This window comes from Aptenodytes forsteri, unplaced genomic scaffold (assembly GCF_000699145.1).
Source record: "Aptenodytes forsteri isolate BGI_AS27 unplaced genomic scaffold, ASM69914v1 Scaffold59, whole genome shotgun sequence".
NCBI classification, from domain to species: domain Eukaryota; kingdom Metazoa; phylum Chordata; class Aves; order Sphenisciformes; family Spheniscidae; genus Aptenodytes; species Aptenodytes forsteri.
The window spans coordinates 2,788,926-2,806,804 of NW_008794085.1; the positions used below are offsets into that span (position 1 = coordinate 2,788,926).

General features: G+C 35.6%; 1 protein-coding gene across 5 annotated transcripts in view; it reads left to right on the forward strand.

The window, feature by feature from the left end:
• Positions 1-17,879, forward strand: part of TTLL7 (tubulin tyrosine ligase like 7) — a 70,984-nt gene that overhangs the window by 40,801 nt on the left and 12,304 nt on the right. For 4 of the 5 annotated variants that reach the window (XR_657335.2, XM_019470698.1, XM_019470707.1 and 1 more), the window contains 8 exons: positions 406-553; positions 635-708; positions 3,628-3,763; positions 4,578-4,664; positions 8,634-8,829; positions 9,875-10,149; positions 13,074-13,208; positions 14,984-15,064. Coding sequence is in view for 4 of the 5 variants with exons in the window: in XM_019470698.1 (XP_019326243.1) it covers positions 406-553; positions 635-708; positions 3,628-3,763; positions 4,578-4,664; positions 8,634-8,829; positions 9,875-10,149; positions 13,074-13,208; positions 14,984-15,064 (1,132 nt within the window). In the remaining variant the exon portion in view is untranslated. The remainder of the gene's footprint in view (positions 1-405; positions 554-634; positions 709-3,627; positions 3,764-4,577; positions 4,665-8,633; positions 8,830-9,874; positions 10,150-13,073; positions 13,209-14,983; positions 15,065-17,879) is intronic. The other variant, XM_009274181.2, reaches the window with a different exon arrangement.

The window sequence follows — 17,879 nt, forward strand, 5'->3', positions numbered from 1 at the left end:
TGTACTTTTTAAAAATTTTTTTAATGATTTTTCAAACAGATCTCAAAGTGGGGATATGAGTGCATGTGGCCATACAGGAAATTTTGTTTTGGTGATAGTTTCACATTCAGTCAAAAGCCATTCCCCTCTACAGGAAAATTTTGTAGTTGGGATACATTGGAGAAAATCTACACTTCAGAAAAATAGATACAACCATTTAAACACCTTTCACACCTTAAAGTCTGAAAATATTGTAGCCATAAAAGTTAATATTTAAAAAAAAATCTTAATGAGAGTTTCTGTTCTAATTTTATACCATAAACCGCACATGACTGACTGAAAAATACAGATGATATACTTGAGATGAAAGTGCATCTCATCTCAGCTGCATTGGATTGACATATCTTAATATCATCTGTGTTTCAGGACAAGTGATAAAAGGAGAAATTTAGCTCAACAGAAGGCTGAGGCTCAAAAAAGGCTGTATGGTCAAGGTTCAATGAAAAAACTGTTGCCCGGTTCCTCAGACTGGGAGAAGCAGCGCCACACACTGGAAAGGAGAAAAGAAGAACTGGTAGGAAGGAAAAAATGTGCTGTTTCTTGCCTGTGGCTTATGCTCTCTTTGTTTTAATTGTCTTATTTTCTTGATTTGTAGAAGGAAAGACTTGCACAAGTACGTAAACAGATTTCCAAAGAGGAGCATGAAAATAGACACATGGGGAACTACAGGTAACTATTTTTAACTGTATTAGTAGGAAGTATTCAGTGCATTCTTTAGGAATAATGGAACCAGGTATTTATGGTAGATGATGTTCCTGCCAAAAATGTGTAGGCATTTATAGAAAATGTATACATGTACACCAGGTAGTAAAGTTGTTTTTTCAGATAGTTCTTTTTGCATGCACTTAGGAATTTATATGACATCAATCACTCTAGTGTTTGTGCAAGACATTTGCTTGAAAGACATGATTGTTCACATTCAGTGTACCAAGAACCATGCCTGTCATTATGGACCTGTTCTACAATCACATAGGATTCTTATCTCTGGGGGGGGGCAATGTAGGGGTGTGAGTATTCCCCTATAAAAAATAAAATCTGAATGTTATCTATGAGGCTTACCAAAAGTTCAGAAACTATTGGTGCTTCCATCATTTTTGGTAGAATGGCACTTGAAATACTATATTCATATCTCTGCACTTTGATTTTGGATCTTAGTAGGCTTAAATGTAAGTATCTTCAGATTCCTTGGTAAAATACGTTCAAAAGGAAGTTTTAATTTGTTGGTTATAATAGGCATTGGCCAGAAAACAAGAATTTTGTTTTATGATGTTTTTATTATTATTATTATTTCTTGGTATTTGCTTCAATGAGAAGTGAAAGCAAGGCCTATGAATATTTGGTGAAAGAGAGTGGAGTATGGCTAGGAAGAGATGATGGGAGCATTTGCCCACTCTTTATAACATTCATCCAGGACGTGGGAGGTCTGGATTCAGCTCTTTTATTCTGAATTAGTCAGAATGCCTTTACTGCTGTTCTTCATCTCTGCTTTTTTGAGCAGATGTTCTATAATTCCCAGTAAAGTTCTCATTTAAACAGACACATGTTTCTGTGAAATTTTCATTTTTGATGAATTAACATTTTGCTTACAAAAAGTCTTTCTTTGTAACATTCCTAGTTTTAATTACATCCTTTCTTGACATATGTGGAGCTGAACTAGTACATCAAAAAACCCCACAATGAAGCAGTTATTTTTATGCTACTTAGACTATAAGAAAGAGAAACATCATGAGGCTTTAATACATTTTGCTTTTTTGATAACTTTAAAGTCTAACTTTTTGACTGATCGCATTTTAGGCTGCTTATTCAGTTCTTGACTGAAAATGAGCCAAATGCTCTCTTTATTTAGCTTTTTGGTTAATGTAAATCAATAAAAATACAAAAATTTTTTTTTTCCTCAGGAAAAAATGAAGTGTCATTTCATGAGGAATATACACATGTAAAAGGGCAGAACAGCTTTGTGTTTTCTTATTACCATGTGTTTGCAAAAGGCACAAGAATCATCAGAGCCTGAGAAGGAAAGAAATCTTGGCTAGAGATGCAGAGAAATTTTGTCTGAGCATTATGCAGTATTTTCTCCTTGTGATGTTCGCCTGCAGAGCAGGACTAGCTTCTGTCAGGCATTGCCATAGAGTCATGGAAATTTTGGGTGCTAGTATTGTTGCATGGATTAATACTGCTTTCTGAACAAAAATCCAGAGAAACCTCAGTCATCCTCAGCAGGCTTTGATTTAATCTATGGATGTCAGGTTCAGCAGCTGGCTTAGTCAAGTGTCTGTCCGCAGGCACAACTAGCCCACTGATTCCAGTAGGAGTCCTGGGGTGGTCGAAGTAGGAGCCATGCTTTCAAGCATTTGTGAATTCATGAGGAACTGAAAAGGGTGTATATGACTTTGAAATGGCCTTTAGCTGCAGTGTATTGCTACATATATTAAAATGAATATCCTTTCTTTAAAAGTATTGTTCTGTGGCACTTTTTCAGCAGTAGAATCAACACCATTAAAAAGTGTTGACTGCAACTAGATTAGAGCTCCTACAGGTATTTTATGCAAACTGGAACCATCTTCAGTTTGCTGTAGAAATGCCCTGAGTCTAATGGGATCATAACCATCCTTTTTTCATTGCAACAAAATCATCGTGAAAGATACCTTTTCAAGGAGGAAGAGACTGAAAAGGAAGAAGGAGGAAGAACCTCGTAAAAAGTTCACAAAAGATCCACAAAAACATAAAAGTCACATAATGCCAGTCAATATATAAATGGTACCTATGCTTTGCACAGTGCAGGCAGAATTAACTTATGGATTACTCCTTACAATACATTAGAAATTAGTCTTCCACCTTCATCATTTCTGGCTGTGTTTCAGGCATTCATGACAAATGGATTGCAGTGGTTTTCTTCAAAGCCCGTTGTTGCTTGATGAGCATGAGTAAATCACCAAGTCCTGCTTCTCATATTGTCGTAATCTCCTTACCTGTGGTTTTAGAGAATAATGCCATGGCTGCTCTAACGGAAAAATCAGAGTCGCCCTGTACATCCATGTACCAGAAAATTTTTTTTCTTGTAGTATCTATTTCTTCCTGTTTGTTATTTTGGAGGATTTAGCATTCAAGTGCAGTACATATTCAATCTTCAATTTACATCATGCCCATTAACTCGAAGCAGTTCTTCAGATTTTCACTGTTTTGTGTCCTTTTATTGCTAATGCAAGTTATTTTGTGGCTCTGAATTTTACATGCAATATTTTGTTAATATTTCATGAATCATTCACACCTGTGTGCATCATTCACACCCACTGAAATTTCAGAGTACTGCAAAACTGAATTTTGGTATATCTCTAGGATGACCTGCATGGTATTTCTTTTGACTGGCTAATTGCTGGTTTAGACATGAATGTGTTCACTGAGTTAAAATTAGATTTAGAGAACAATGTTCACAGTATATGTTTTATGATATTATATTATATAATTATTATAGATGGGATGCATATGCATTATAGAAGAGACTGTGAATTAGCTGCATTACTTTTGTTCCTACTGTGGTAAGTAGCTCAGCTTCTATCTTAAACTCATTTTTTTTTTCCCCTGTTTTAGGCGAATTTACCCTCCTGATGATAAGACATTACTTGAAAAGTATGAGAGTTTGTTAGCCACTGCTTTTCAGACGTTTCTTGCTGGAAGAGCAGCTTCACTTCAGCGGGAAATGAATAACCCTTTAAAAAGAATGAAGGTATTGAAGCACAAGAAGTATTGGCTTTAGGAGTTATTTATCTTGGAATTCATGACCTTGTGGATTAGTTTCACGATAATCATGTATGATGGCTAATAAATAGCATTTGATAATGTTTCCATCATTTTATTATTATTCTTTGTGCAGCTTGTGGGCCAGATCCTTGAATCTGGATGAACTGCAGTGGACCCAGGGTGGAGACAGGCTAGATGGCTTTAAGCTACTTTACCATTTCCCTGATCCTCAGCCTTACCCCTGGCCAAACCAGAGGTTGGCAGAAACTGCTTTTGAGCTGGTAATTGCCTCCTTCTTCCTCCAGTAATGACCCCAGCCTATTCATCCACTTGTATGGACTGGAATGAGAGATATCATAAAACCAGCTCCACTAGTTTAAGGCATCCAAAAACTCTGCCTGATTGCCTACTTTTGTAGTCAGAGATAAACAGTAGGAGAATGGCTACGTTTAAAATAACCAACTAATGTGATTTAATTTGAAAGCTGAGAAATAGTTTCCCATCTTTGTAGTTGGCATCATCCAGCAGTTTTACAGGAATCTTTGTTTAACCCTTTCTTCAGACTTTTATCTTTAATAAATGTTAAGACTTGATTTTAACTTTCAATTTCATGTTGTTTGCAAGCAGAGATGCATGCATCAGAAGAAATACTTTTATATCCTCCTGTGGAGGGATTCATAGTCTTATGTCAGGAATTAGTAATCAAAGTAATTGCAAATTCCTACCAGTTGGTGCTTGAACTTTGGAAGAATAGGATATGTCCTGCTTTGAATTAATTGTAGTGAAATTCCCATTTCTAGGAGGAGGACATTTTGGATCTTCTGGAGCAGTGTGAAATAGATGATGAAAAACTAATGGGAAAATGCACCAGGCAGCGAGGACCTAAGGTATTTGACTTTTAGATACCAGTTTTTTTATTTCACTCTGTAGAGAAGTAATCTGAGAATTTTAAGTGGGGAATTTAGTTAGCTGACCCTAGTGGAAGTTTTCTTCCTCAGACTGCCATTAGCCTGGTTTTTTTTGAAGTATGAAAAACTTGGTTGGACATTTGTCCAACTAAATCCCATTGAAATTTTAACTGGATACGAGAACCTTCTTTTCTTCTCTAAGCTATTTTGAAGAATTGTCGTGCATAGCAACAACTGTTGTACAAGATTGCTTGATTTCAGTGTGTGAAATGATTTTTATATCCATAGCCTATCTCAAAAGAATGCTTTCATCTTTAATTGATTAGTGCCACTAAGGAATTTTGAGATCATGGGATAAGAGGCACTATGGAAGCTCGAAGGATTAATTATGATTGTGATGTATCTGTAGCTTGCTTACTTGCTGAAAGGATTGTACAGTATATCTTGGAGCCTGTTTCGTATCAAAAATCTGCTTTTAAAGTGAATGTATATTATTTTTAGTTTAATGCTTTCTGGTTGTGTGCATAGTTCATGCAAGTCTTTGCTTTAAATACACTACATATCCCTGTAAGCCAGTAAAGATAAATAGTTTGGGCTTGGCTAAAGTAAGTATTTTTCTTATATCCTGCAAACATTTTAGGTCAAGTCTGCTTAGAAGAGCCTACATTTATGTTCCTGAGCTCTGATGGATTTGTTTATGAATGCCCGTAAATTTTTTTTACAGCATTTTATGTTTCTGAGAACATGGTGAACAAGTCTGGGAATTTCTGTACAAAATGAATGCTGACAATTGTCCTGAGCTTGCAGGGGTACTTTATATATGTGCAAGAATCCAAAGAGCTACATCTTATTACAGGCGTGCATACTGGAAAAGAGAATCTGCATACCCAATCTGGTATTAAGATAGATTTGCAGGAACCTCATTACAAGTACGGGGATTTTGTGAGCTCTAGTGCTTTAACAGTGGTGGATTCATTTAAAGAAGAGAGGAAAAAAAAAAAATGCAGTCCACCCTGTCCACCCTGGCAACACACTCAACCCACAGTCTTCAGGGATTCTTTTCCTTGAGGTTTTGTTTTCAGTTCTTTAACATAGGGTCCAGCTGAATCCCAGTTCAACATCTCGGTCACGTTTTTCCCTTTTCCAGAAGCCTGTCTTTTCCCAGCAGCCCCCAGAGAGCATCTGTCTGGTTGACTGTATGCACACAGGCTTGATCTATACTATCTCTACACTGGTTGCACACAAGCCATTCCCAAGCTGGAGGCCATAAACATTTAATAGGGTGCTGCGCCCAAATTGAGAAACCTCTCAATTAGTTTTAAGATGAAGTTTGATCTATTTATGAGGGAGGCTATATGACATGGTCTTCTTTTATAGCAGGCAAATGGATTCTGTAGCTGCCAAGCTGCTCTACCAATACAATATTGTTTGCACTTACAGGAGAAAGAAAAAAATTGCGTATCACCCAAATTCCCACTTTTTTTTTGCCATAAAATTGATGAAATCAAAAGGGAAGGCTGTAAAACTCATCTTCTTGTAATCATAAAATCCTACAAATAAAGATCCATTAGCGTATCAAAAAAGTTACACATGCAAGATCTGATGGACAAAACAAACCTGGAGGAACAGTACTTTTCACGTCATGTTACCCAACATGAAAGGTTCCTTCAGAAGGTCATAAAGTCCTGTCCTCCCTTAAAAGTCAGTGGCTGGCCTGCTGACAGAAGCTACCCTTAGGAAGTCAAATGCTCTGCCTCAGGCACACTCTCTTCCTTGGAAAAAGGAACAATCAGGACTCGGAAAACTCTATACAGAACAGCTGGAATAGTTAGGAGAGAGAGGTGTTTTCCTCCTCATCCTCCTCTATACATAGAAACATATATATACACATATACGTACATACATATATCTGAGGGATAAAGGGGTGTGTGAATATAAAGAAGCTTTGCATGTAACAACTGTTCCATATTTGCTAGCCTTATTTTTATTTGAACGTGATTAGGAGCTCAGTGTAGAAAACAAGTCAAGAATTTCCCAGAACGAAGGCATTTTTGCCTGCAATTAAAATATTACTGAATTCTACTTAGATTGAAAAATACATTCTGGAAATGTCTAGTTTATTTGTAGCCTCTAGAGGGCACCTTATCCTTACACACTGTAAGGTTTACTCATGTTTATTACATTGCACCTGTTTGTGCAGGAAAAAGAACTAAGGAAATAAAAACAGATATTTTAGAGGAAATGAGCAATTACTTTTATTTTTATTTTTCTGCTGTAAAATCAGATGAATTTAATCAATGAAAAATGAGGTTAGCATAAGGGGAAAATATAGGTGATTAGAATTGCTAAGCAATCAAATATCTCTTATTTTAAGAGGTCAGTTTAAACCCAGATCTAGCTGTTATTTGTCATTACTGCTTTTTGTAATTTCTTTGACCTTTCTTTTTATTCCTCTTCGTTAATTGATGTGAAGTCTTGGTCGGAATGTTCTTAGTGTGGAATGTGTGAGGAACATGCATATGATAAGTGGGAATGAGATTTACCTTAAAGCCCTTGTGAGTTTTCATTGAAAATGTTTATTATACCTTATATAACTCATCAGGAATGTCTGATCAATATATCTCCATGATACACAGCATTTAATGATTGGGACAGCTATTTCTGAGAAAGCAGTAAGTGTTGAGGCACCTTAATTTGTCCTTTTGGCAGGTAGATAGATATCAAAATATTCTTTGTGTAATCTGAACAATTGCCAGGGCTCTTCTCAATGGAATACACTTCTTCAACTCTTCCTTATCTGGTCTAACAGCTTGGGATTGCATAAACATACTGTTGCTTTTAAGTTAGTGGCAGAAATCTCTTTCCTTCCTTGGCTGGAATATAAGTTTAGGTAGAATATGTTTAGTTATAAAGTGTATCTTGTAGGAACAGTATCTTTGGTGCTTTGTTTTGTTGCCCTTCACAATAAATCTTGGTGCATTACATTCTGCTAAGATAATAGGGCAATTTAAATTCATCCTGAGAGTTCTTCTATTTCACTCTGACCCAAAATATGTTCAGAAATTATGACATTAATTTTTTTAAATCTGAGTTTTAATTGCAGTCCATTAGATGGCTAGGAAGATGAGGCCATCACCATAGCTTCTTATAAGTAGTTACTGGAAAGAATGAAAATGTGTAGGAAAAAAAAATGACCACATGAGCCTTCTTAGGATGATAGATATAATGGAGGATATTGCATTTTTCTTGTCTGCCTGATGGTAGATGGAAGAAGAAAAATTTTCATTTGTAGTTTATGTTTTTGCATCAGTTTCTCTGTCTCCTACTTTTTGCTTTTTGTCTTGCAGTATCCTTGGTAATAGCACAAGACTGATCACCTAATGACACTGAATCCCACGTGCGTATGGGACACCAAATACACCTAGCATAGCTTGCTATATTCTTCCAGTTTCTGCTTTCTGCAGGATGTGGATTAATCACATTCTCTTTCAGAAGTGTACCAGCCAAAGCTCCCTGATGTATTTCTTTACTTCACGTTGATCATTGTTAAACTATAGCTTCAGTTATTGCAAATATTGGTGAGGGATTGAAACTGATTGTAAATGGTATTCTGTATCACTTGATTTATGATTTCAAACTATAATTCAATATGTCTGGTAGTGTAAGTCATCCTTGAAATAAAATGATTTTTTCTTCCCCTTACTATGTTATGCTGCTCTTCATGTGAGAAAGATTAGGATTACTGCGTAGTGAACTTAATGAAATATTTAAACGTTTATTTTAAAATTAAGGACAAACTTCCAATCTAATTTAGGAGGGTTTAAATACGTACAAATGAACCTGCCTGAATCAGGGACCTAGTGTGATAGTAAAGTGTTCTTTTGGGATTATGAAGGAATTTAATTTCTTGGGTGTTTTTTCTTTGGTTTGTTTTTTTTTTTTTCCTAGCCCTTGTTTTCAATGCCAGAAAGTGCACAGCCCTTAAGAAAACTTAAGAACTACAATAGTGATAGTAGCTGTGATAGCGGTAGCAGTGTGTCAGAATCGGCAGAAGAAACTGAAAAGGAAGATCACAATGAAAGAAAAGAGAAAAAAGTTTCATACGATCTTGAAGAAAACAAATACAAATCTTTGGAACGATCGGGTAAGTTAAATGATCACTTTTCCAAGTAAATCTGGCATTCGCGATGAGTTATATAAAATGCTTTGGTATTTTAGAATGTATCAACATTTGTAACTCCAGGTTAAACGCTGGTTTGCTTGTTTCATCTTCTTTAAGATCTTTTCTAAATTAACAAAAATGCATTTTAAAAAAAGGAAAAATTGAATATTCTTTTGCCAAGAATGCTAAAGAGAAAAATACACCTGGGCTACACTTGGAAACGGCGTGAATGTTCCTCTTTGCTTTTAGATTTTTTTTCTGAGCAGATCATTATTTTTTTCCCTGTAAAAGGTAGTCTTATTAAGCTTGAATTTCCTGGAATATAGAAAGGATAAAGAAATGTATCTGGAGACATACAGAAGGTAATATATTCCAGATGAGATCCCTGCGCAGATTTTTTTTGTGATTGTTTTCTTGCTTGCTGCAGAGCATTAGTGTGAGCGTGTTCTGTTGAACATGGTAGATATAGCATGTTATTTTTTGTTTTAGTGGTGTATTGTCTCAAAGAATTTCATCATGTAATTGCACACATATAATGCTGCTTCTAAAATTTTATTTTTCATAGCAGCATCCTTTATTTAGCAGAAGACTGAGTTAAAAAACTGTACAGCTATGCAGGAGCAGATGAGGGAGACCGGATCTGCAAATATGGGATCCATCAACCAAATTTTCTCTCCTGCTTCCATATTCTTACAGTCAGGAAGCCACACATAGTAGCACGTACTTTTTGACCTATAGGGCATACGCACTGTGTCATAAATCTGATGCGTGTTATAGAGGACTGGAGTCTACCTGATTAAAGCTGACTATGAGGAAGAAATAAATGTTCTTATAGAGTATGTAAAGTATGTATTCTTAGAGGATCCGACATGACTGACTGCTACATATATAGTTGTTAGTCAACATACATTATAGTACAACACGTGTGCACGCATGTTGGTCGATATATGTTGTTAGTTACAAAGACTGAAAAATGGGTGTTAGAAGAATAATAAGTAATTGCATCATTCATTTAATTTGTCTGCAGGTAGAATGAACTGGAAACCTTCGATTAAAAATATAAAATCTCCATCATATTCATCCCCCACATCATCCACAGGTCCAATAAGGCGTTCTGTAAGCTGCCCTCGTTCAATATCGACTATGCAGTCACAAGCAGCTGAGCAACGTCCCTTTTCAGCCAAAGCATCTCTGCAAATCCAGCGTGCGTCCTCAATGAATAGGTCTCATTCTTTAAATCGCAGCCCATCTTCGGCCAGAGTCTCTCAGACACCCAGCTTGGGAGCTATGAACTCTTCGGGGGTGAGTTAGCACAGCAGTTGCACTCAAAATGCGTTCCGTTTCTCTAAAACTCAATAAATACATTACTAATTTTTACAATGTCAGAAAACCTGAGGTACTATAGTCAATGCTACTTTGACAGAAGCTCACGAATATAAGATCTCTAGACCTGCCTATGACTTCCAGGGAGCGCTAGCTGTGATGTTTCAGTGTTTCTGGTGCAGCAATACAAATGTCACATTTTGTGAGAATGGAAAACTTAGAGTTTTTGTGACTGGGAAACCTGTTCTCCTAAATAGTTTTTTGAAGATAGAAAGAATTTTTACCTCTCCCAAAAAGTTTCTGTGATTTGTTTGGGGACCGCTGGTTCTGAAATAAGGATGTACCTGCCTTCAAAATCTTTACAGTGACAAAAATACATCAATATTTAAAAAACAATGTATACTCCAAGGGTAAATACATTGTACCAGAATAAAACATTAGTAAGACTTTGTATGGGTGTCCATTGTAGAAGAAGGTGTAATTAATTTTCAACCTAGTTACCTATATTTGCATATGTTATACCACTGCAGTAGAGCTCTACTTCCAAAGTGAACAATTTAAAATTCATAGATAGTTCTTGTCATCTTTAGGATTTGCCACTGCAATAACTGTCTCAGAAGCCATCTTTTTTTTTTTGAAAGTGAAGGTAAAACTTCTTTCATTTTGAAGCCTGTTCCTGAGACAGACAAGCATTTAGACTGAGGTGGTCTAACTAAATAATTAATAGAATAAATAGATTAAGCACTTTTAGCTGTTTAGAATTTGTGTGGTTAGTTGTAATTTCACAGTGTACTTCTGAATCACACGCTTTTTCCTTTTGTAACGAGACTGTCATCCTCTTTGGTATCTCCTTCACAACCCAGGCATTTCTTCTTTTGTGTTTGCATGGTGGACCACATATCCACTTATCCCTAGGCAGCATTTGCTGGGATCGGTCCCCAACCTCATTCAATATTGTACTGGGTGTCGGTGCCAGTGCATTTCCATTCATGCTTTCGTGCCTGACCTGTATATTTCATCGCTCAAATAATTCATCTGGAGATGGGGCAAAACAAATTGGCATTTTTAACCCATATTTGCAGCCTTTCTTTATTGTGGTGAGCTTTGATTGTGAGAAATCCTTTTGTAATGCTAATTAACTTGCTTCATAGTATTTACTATCTCTAATCATCATTTTTATCCGATAGAATGCTCTTTGTCTGTTTTGCCTGTGAGGCTTTGTCTAAATGATGAAAAAGGATCCTTTTAAAATTGTGTGCTGATATCTTGTGAAATACTCCTTAACATGGTTTTCCATCTTTAAAGTCAGCTAATAGAATTGGAAAGACATTAAGATTGTGTCTTCACCACAACGTGTTAAAGGTATTTTTTTATCACATTAGCTATCTCAAGTTTTAAAAGTACCCTTTTATCATCAAGATGTACTCTGAGAGTTTAATGAGACAGGGCTAATATAGATCTTTCTATTCACATTAACTCTATATCAAATACAAATCACTGAAAGATTAAAAACAGTCTCTTCCCGTCTGACATTAAAAATGGGCTACTCACTTAAACTAACATTAGTAAGAAGCCATACTCTTTTTCATTGAGAAAGCTCCACCACAGAAATGATCTTGATACGCAGAACAATTATGTTGGGTGATAGAGCTTAGGTCATGCTTCTTAAAATAATGTGAATAAAATTACTTACAGAATGGATAAGAACTACATAATTTAGTACTGTATTGTGAATGGAACTCTGTTCATAATTATTTTTGCAACTAAGAATAATATACTATATATTACTGATACAATAAAATTAAAATTGATAAACTGTAACTTACTAAGAAGAAACCATTTATGCGTGATAAAGTATTAGTTTATCTATCCTTTGGGCAAGAAAAGAGCAGTATATTGCCAGTTTTGGAGGCTGCTGAGATCCAAATGTACTAAAGGTATGGAAACTAAGTTTAGAATAAGCCATTTACAGTTGGGAATTACAGACACATTATTATGGCAGTTAAAAACAAAAATGGATTTGGAAATGTTTGCTATCTTATTTCAGCCACATTATTATATATCATATAGCAAAATATTTTGTTACGCTTGAAAATATTTATCACTTACTTAAGCAAAAATATCCTTAAGTAGGTATTGTAGTTCCTACAAATTACAAAGATTTAGAAATGCCTAAAAATTTTGCATTTCACTCTTGAAAAAACATAAACTTAAGCCCACTTAATCTTGCAAATGCAAAAGTATGCAAAAGTAAAGAAAGAGGATCAGAAATACTTCTAACTAGTGTCCAAGATTTAAAGAAAACCCCAAACCCCTCCAGAGACGGTCTTACACAGGCACTGTAGGGGTTCAAGTTGGTGTTGGTATAAAAAGCACTGATATTTTAAACAAAATCCTGGACAATCGAAGCCACTGTCAGAACCCCCACTGACCAGAGGAGGAGCAAAGTGTCCTTACTTTTTAGTGCTTCCTGAATTCTTGGCACAAAGACATATAATTGGCAGTTTCTGTTACATTGTTGAACTGAAGAACTGAAGGTTTTTATGACTAATAATTTCTTTTCATTACACTGAATTTAAATTTGAAGTCTATTATCTGTATTTCAAATATATATTTTAAATGGTGGGCATCGTAAATATCGAATATATACTTGTTTATTCAGTTTCCAACAAACTTATATTTGAACTGTTTTTCCTGAATTTGACAACTATAAGTAACGGTGATGCATTAGTGTACAAGGCATATGTGTGTATATTAGTTATGTATTAGATATTATGTCTATCCACTTTAATAATATATTTTATGTCACCCTAGTTCAAATTTATTTTTGTCAGGGAAGCATCTTTGTAATGTGATCTAATGACATGCCTGAAATTTTTCCTCTGCTTCGTATTGGTTTTTAGAGTGAGTCTTTGCTGCAACAGAAAACAAAAGAGCAAGAAGTTGCTTTGACGAAAGAGACTCTTCTCATTATCAATGACATGAGAATGAAGTTCCCAGGTAAAACAGATGAAGAATCAGAATTAATTATAGAAGATGTAAGTATCTACAAATAAGAAAGAAGAACTACAGGCTAAACGCTGTTTAGGCCACTAAAATGAAGGAAGGTAGAAAGCTCAATTTATGATTCATGAGCTCCTGTGGCCTTAAAACTTCCATAGCTCAGGATAAGTCAAAAGATTTCAAAAGCTTGGAGCTTTGCATACTTCTGACCTTAAAAGAGCAGCACTGAAAACATTCCTATGTCTTTATAAAATATATGAGAAACAATCAGGAAGGTTAGGAAAATTCAGTTTTTCATTGTGCAGAAAGTTCAAACTTTTAAGTAAGCTAAGAATGATGTTACAATTCATTAACAGTTTATATTTCATCTGATATTGTTAGTGCAGATCCTGACATGTTTAACTTGCTCTTGCATAGGCATACTAGAGAACTCAGAATGGTATGCTGCAAGGCAAACTGGAAGTTTGCTAGTCATAAAGAACACCAGTCACACTCTTTTTGGCTCTTTTAGTTTGCCAGCTTACCCTTTCTTACATCCAACATTGTCCTGAGCCTCATCATTTGGTATCAAAGACTTGTGAAACAATGCCCGATCTAAAGGGCAATTAAAAAGCAATACCTAATATTCAGATATATAAGCAGAAAATACATGGTATCTAAATCCCTTTTAAATATCTAGTGCAAAGAAACTAACATCAGCTTGGAAAAGAAAAAAAATGAAGATAGAAGATCTTTTCTCAGTCTAGTAGAGATATGGAGGGATCTAGTAATTCAAATTAACACGTGTATTCTGATGTAGTAAGCACAGCCCGTGGTGTGTTAAAATTCATCTGATTCATTATCCAGTCTGAAATGTCCTTTGCTCTGTGGGCTTTCAAAATGTTGTTTATGTCTCTAGTCATCTGTGCAACTACGTCACAGTGGAAAGGAATTCTCCTGTAATGATGGTTGATTTGGGCGATTCTGGAAGATCGCATTCATAACTAGCGTATTTAGTTTCTCATCTTAGAATCAGAAATAAAATGCTTCATTAAATTTTCTCCTTCTGCCATGCGAGAGTGTGTGTGCATTTATGTACGTATGGGAGTGTGTGTGTGTGTATGCACTCCATCTAGTGGTGCTTTCTCATACAACGTTAGCATGATTATAAATGCACTTTCTTATTGCAGAATTCTTTTATAAATTTGTCTGGCCTTAAGCAGTTTCTGATGGGAAACAGCTTTTCATCATGGAAAGAAACAAGTAATGGTATATTAGTTGTCAGTGAAGCATAACTTGTTGTAGGTCTGGAATAGAATAGAAAGATAAAATAACAAAATTAAAATAAAAAAGTATAATCACAGCTCGAGCTATTTTGGTAGTACCTAGACATCATAAAAGGAGAGTATTGCAGTTCGTATATGATCATTTATAAAAAAAGATGTTTTCAAGGTACGTCTAATGTCCTTTGTGCAGCAAAAAACCTCACTATTTAAATAGATTAACAGTTATGCATTATTGAACTTATTGCTGTGTTCAAGGAATCCGAGCTGAGTCAGTCAAGATAAGTTTCTACCTGCTTTGTAGTGTATGACTGTCAGAATCAGGGGGAAAAGAGGGTAGGATTAAACTGAAAGATTGCACGTCTTTGCAAGTGTTCTACCACATAAATTTGCAAATATTTTCCTAGTTCTTTTAGAGAAAAGTTCTTTTCACAGAGGTCTTTTAGATGCTCACACTTTTTAGGATTAGGAATGCTCATGAATGAAATGCCAGATTTCAGCTGGTTTTATGTGTATTTCTTTTATATTGTGTTTTGCAATGACTACAGATTATGGATAATTGGAAGTATCATAAAACAAAAGTGGCATCCTATTGGCTGGTGGAATTGGAGTCTGTAAAGCAACGAAAAGTAAGTGACATATTTCATTTTCTGAAGATCATCTGAAGCAGACACATAGCAGTGTTTTACTGGTGTTTAGCAGTAGCTGGGAGTGACTTGAGATGCTAAAATACTGGCTATTAATACTCATATATATGAATTAATTCAATTGCAAGAAATTATGTTGCTCCATATTTAGACAAGTATAATTATCCTGGAATATAACTTTAAAAAGGATTTCTTAAAAATTAGTCTTCTGAAAGAAAAGCAAACAAATAAATGATTAGTGCTTATGTACCTAATTTTTAGCAAACATTCTTAGAGGTGTATTGATTCAGCAGATTTGAGTGATAGGGATAAACCAGTCAGTAGTTTCAGACCAGGCATATTAAAACTCCATTAGAGTTAGTGATATTGCACTTGGTTATTTGACTCTTTGACCCACAGTATTATAACAGATCATGTTGAATAAAAAAGAGACCTGCCAAGCAAAGATTATTGACATTGTTATCATGTTCAACTAACTTGTTTAGTCTTGCAAAGGACTAATTATATTTGTTTATCATTCTGTCTTCACTCACCTGCTATCTAGGAGCTACTGTTGTGCCTGGCATCTAAAGAGTTTTTAATCTGTTTAAAACCTGACATACGGTAGTATGTCAGTCATATCTGTATGTCATATGTCAGTCAAAATCATCTTCCCAGTGTAATATTTTCCTTAATGTAGCAGAAATTATATCTATTATTAATACTTCGGTGCCCCTAAAGCAGTATTTTGGGTCTTTCTCTGCCTCAGTCACTGACACATTATGTGGATTAGCTTATCAGTTCCAGGCATTTAATCTGTGTGTCTCAGTTTCACAATCTATTTTTATAGACCATGAAAGAAAGTAACTTAATCAAAATGCTGCATACATGATAAATATCATAATTGGAAAAGGTTGGTAGATGGTTATAGAAGAATGGAAGAACTATTTCAGATCCTCATTTCAAATGACTTTTTATAAAATCAGCAGTATGATCCTCAGTCTTTCAAGTTGTATTTTACTGAATATTGCATTAAATGCTTGTATTTTCATACTGGACAGAGAAAGCATGTCCATTTAATGTGATGTCATATGATAGAAATAAATATATTTGTCTATTCAAGTTAAGTTCAGATATTAAATGGAATATGTGTCCACACAGCTTTCTAAAACTAAATTAGACATGACAAACTGAAGAAGAACTTGGAAATGTAGGATGCTATAATTTAATCAAAATTGTACTCAAACCATGTCAAATGGCAGCACAGATCTATAATTTAGCAGAATTATTTCTTGTGCCATTGACAGGAATCAGTAGAGCAACCAACTTCATTGGCTGAAATAGTGTCATTTTTTGTTTGATATCTACAGCTGTTCTGCTGAATAGTCCTTTGCTTAAAATGATCTCTTATTTCTTTTTAATTACAGGAAAGAATGCTGTAATCCCAATATACATGCACATAGGTCTTTTCTATTGTGTGCATATGGCAGTCGTAGCCTTTTGCCCAAAACCAGAGAGAGTCTTAGTGGGGGCTTGTAGAAAATGGTGATATGGAGGAAGAGCTGCTAGGAGGGAGGAAGGGATAGACACACACATACATACATAGATAACAGGGCCCCAAATTCACACTGCTGCTGCAGTGGAGATCTCATTTTCTCAGCAGGAATCTTTGCGACAGTTGGAACTGGTGGAAGACATGTTGCTAGAATTACTTTCTTTAATCTGTGATGCCACAAGTGTGGGAAGAAGTCACCAGATTGGGCCCATCGTTGCAACTAAGATACAGGGCTTTCACACAGGACTGGTTAAGGTGTCTCTTTCAACCATTCCCCATAGGTCATTCCCAAAACTATGGGAAGGAATTGCCACAGGGAGAGTGATAAATCTGCTCTTTGAGGGACTGAGGCTGTTTACTATACATTCTTCAGTTGCCCTTCGTAAGCTCCTTTTGGCCATCTGGCTTAATTTACCTGTGTCTGTCTGGGTTTTTTATTTACTCTTCAGTCTAGTCAGAATTTTCTCCTTTAAGTGTTATTTCAGAAAGCCTAGAATAAAGGGTGGTTCTGTCCTTTATTTGACTGACAGTCATGTAAAACCAAGGGCACATGTACAAAGTCAGGATGATACAGGTTGATATGCCAGGTCATTATTAGCAAAAACTGCACAGTCAGAAATGTGGATTTCTTTGCTTTTGTTGTGAGGACATCTTTTACAACTTAGGAGACTTATAATTCCTGAAGCACTAGTGGGCCCTTCATCTTTGTTTGCACTGGAAGTGATTTGCTTTTTTTTTTTAAACTGCTTTTAACCTCAATCCCTTCAAGCAATCAGGTAGTTATTCTTAGAAGGGTAGTTTATAAAAACGGATTAACTTTGACAATGACATTGCAGCTGAGGACTGCCAAATGTGTAAGCTCTTGTTGATTTGAAAGAAGTATGTTTTATATTCCAATGAGGTGGGTAAAGGAGAAGCGAGCTCAAGGTGGAGAATATTTATGCAAGTAAGGAATCTGTCTCAAAGGTTCCTTCTGCAACTTTCTGAAATACAAACCAGAAACTCTGTCTCCTTCTCTATACTTACTGGGAAATTCTAGAACACGAGAAGAAAATACCTGGGCAATGTACTAGATTTCACAATGTTCACCTCTGACAGGTATATTTTCTTAAGACTTATTCAATATGATGTAGAAAAATTAAACTCCTGCTCATATTCGTAGTGTCTAATATTCCAGCATTACAGCAGAGGTACGGGAGGCATGTAGAAGCGAGTTGAGAGTAAACTGATGAAATCGATACATGCTAAAATGAAATTTAGTCT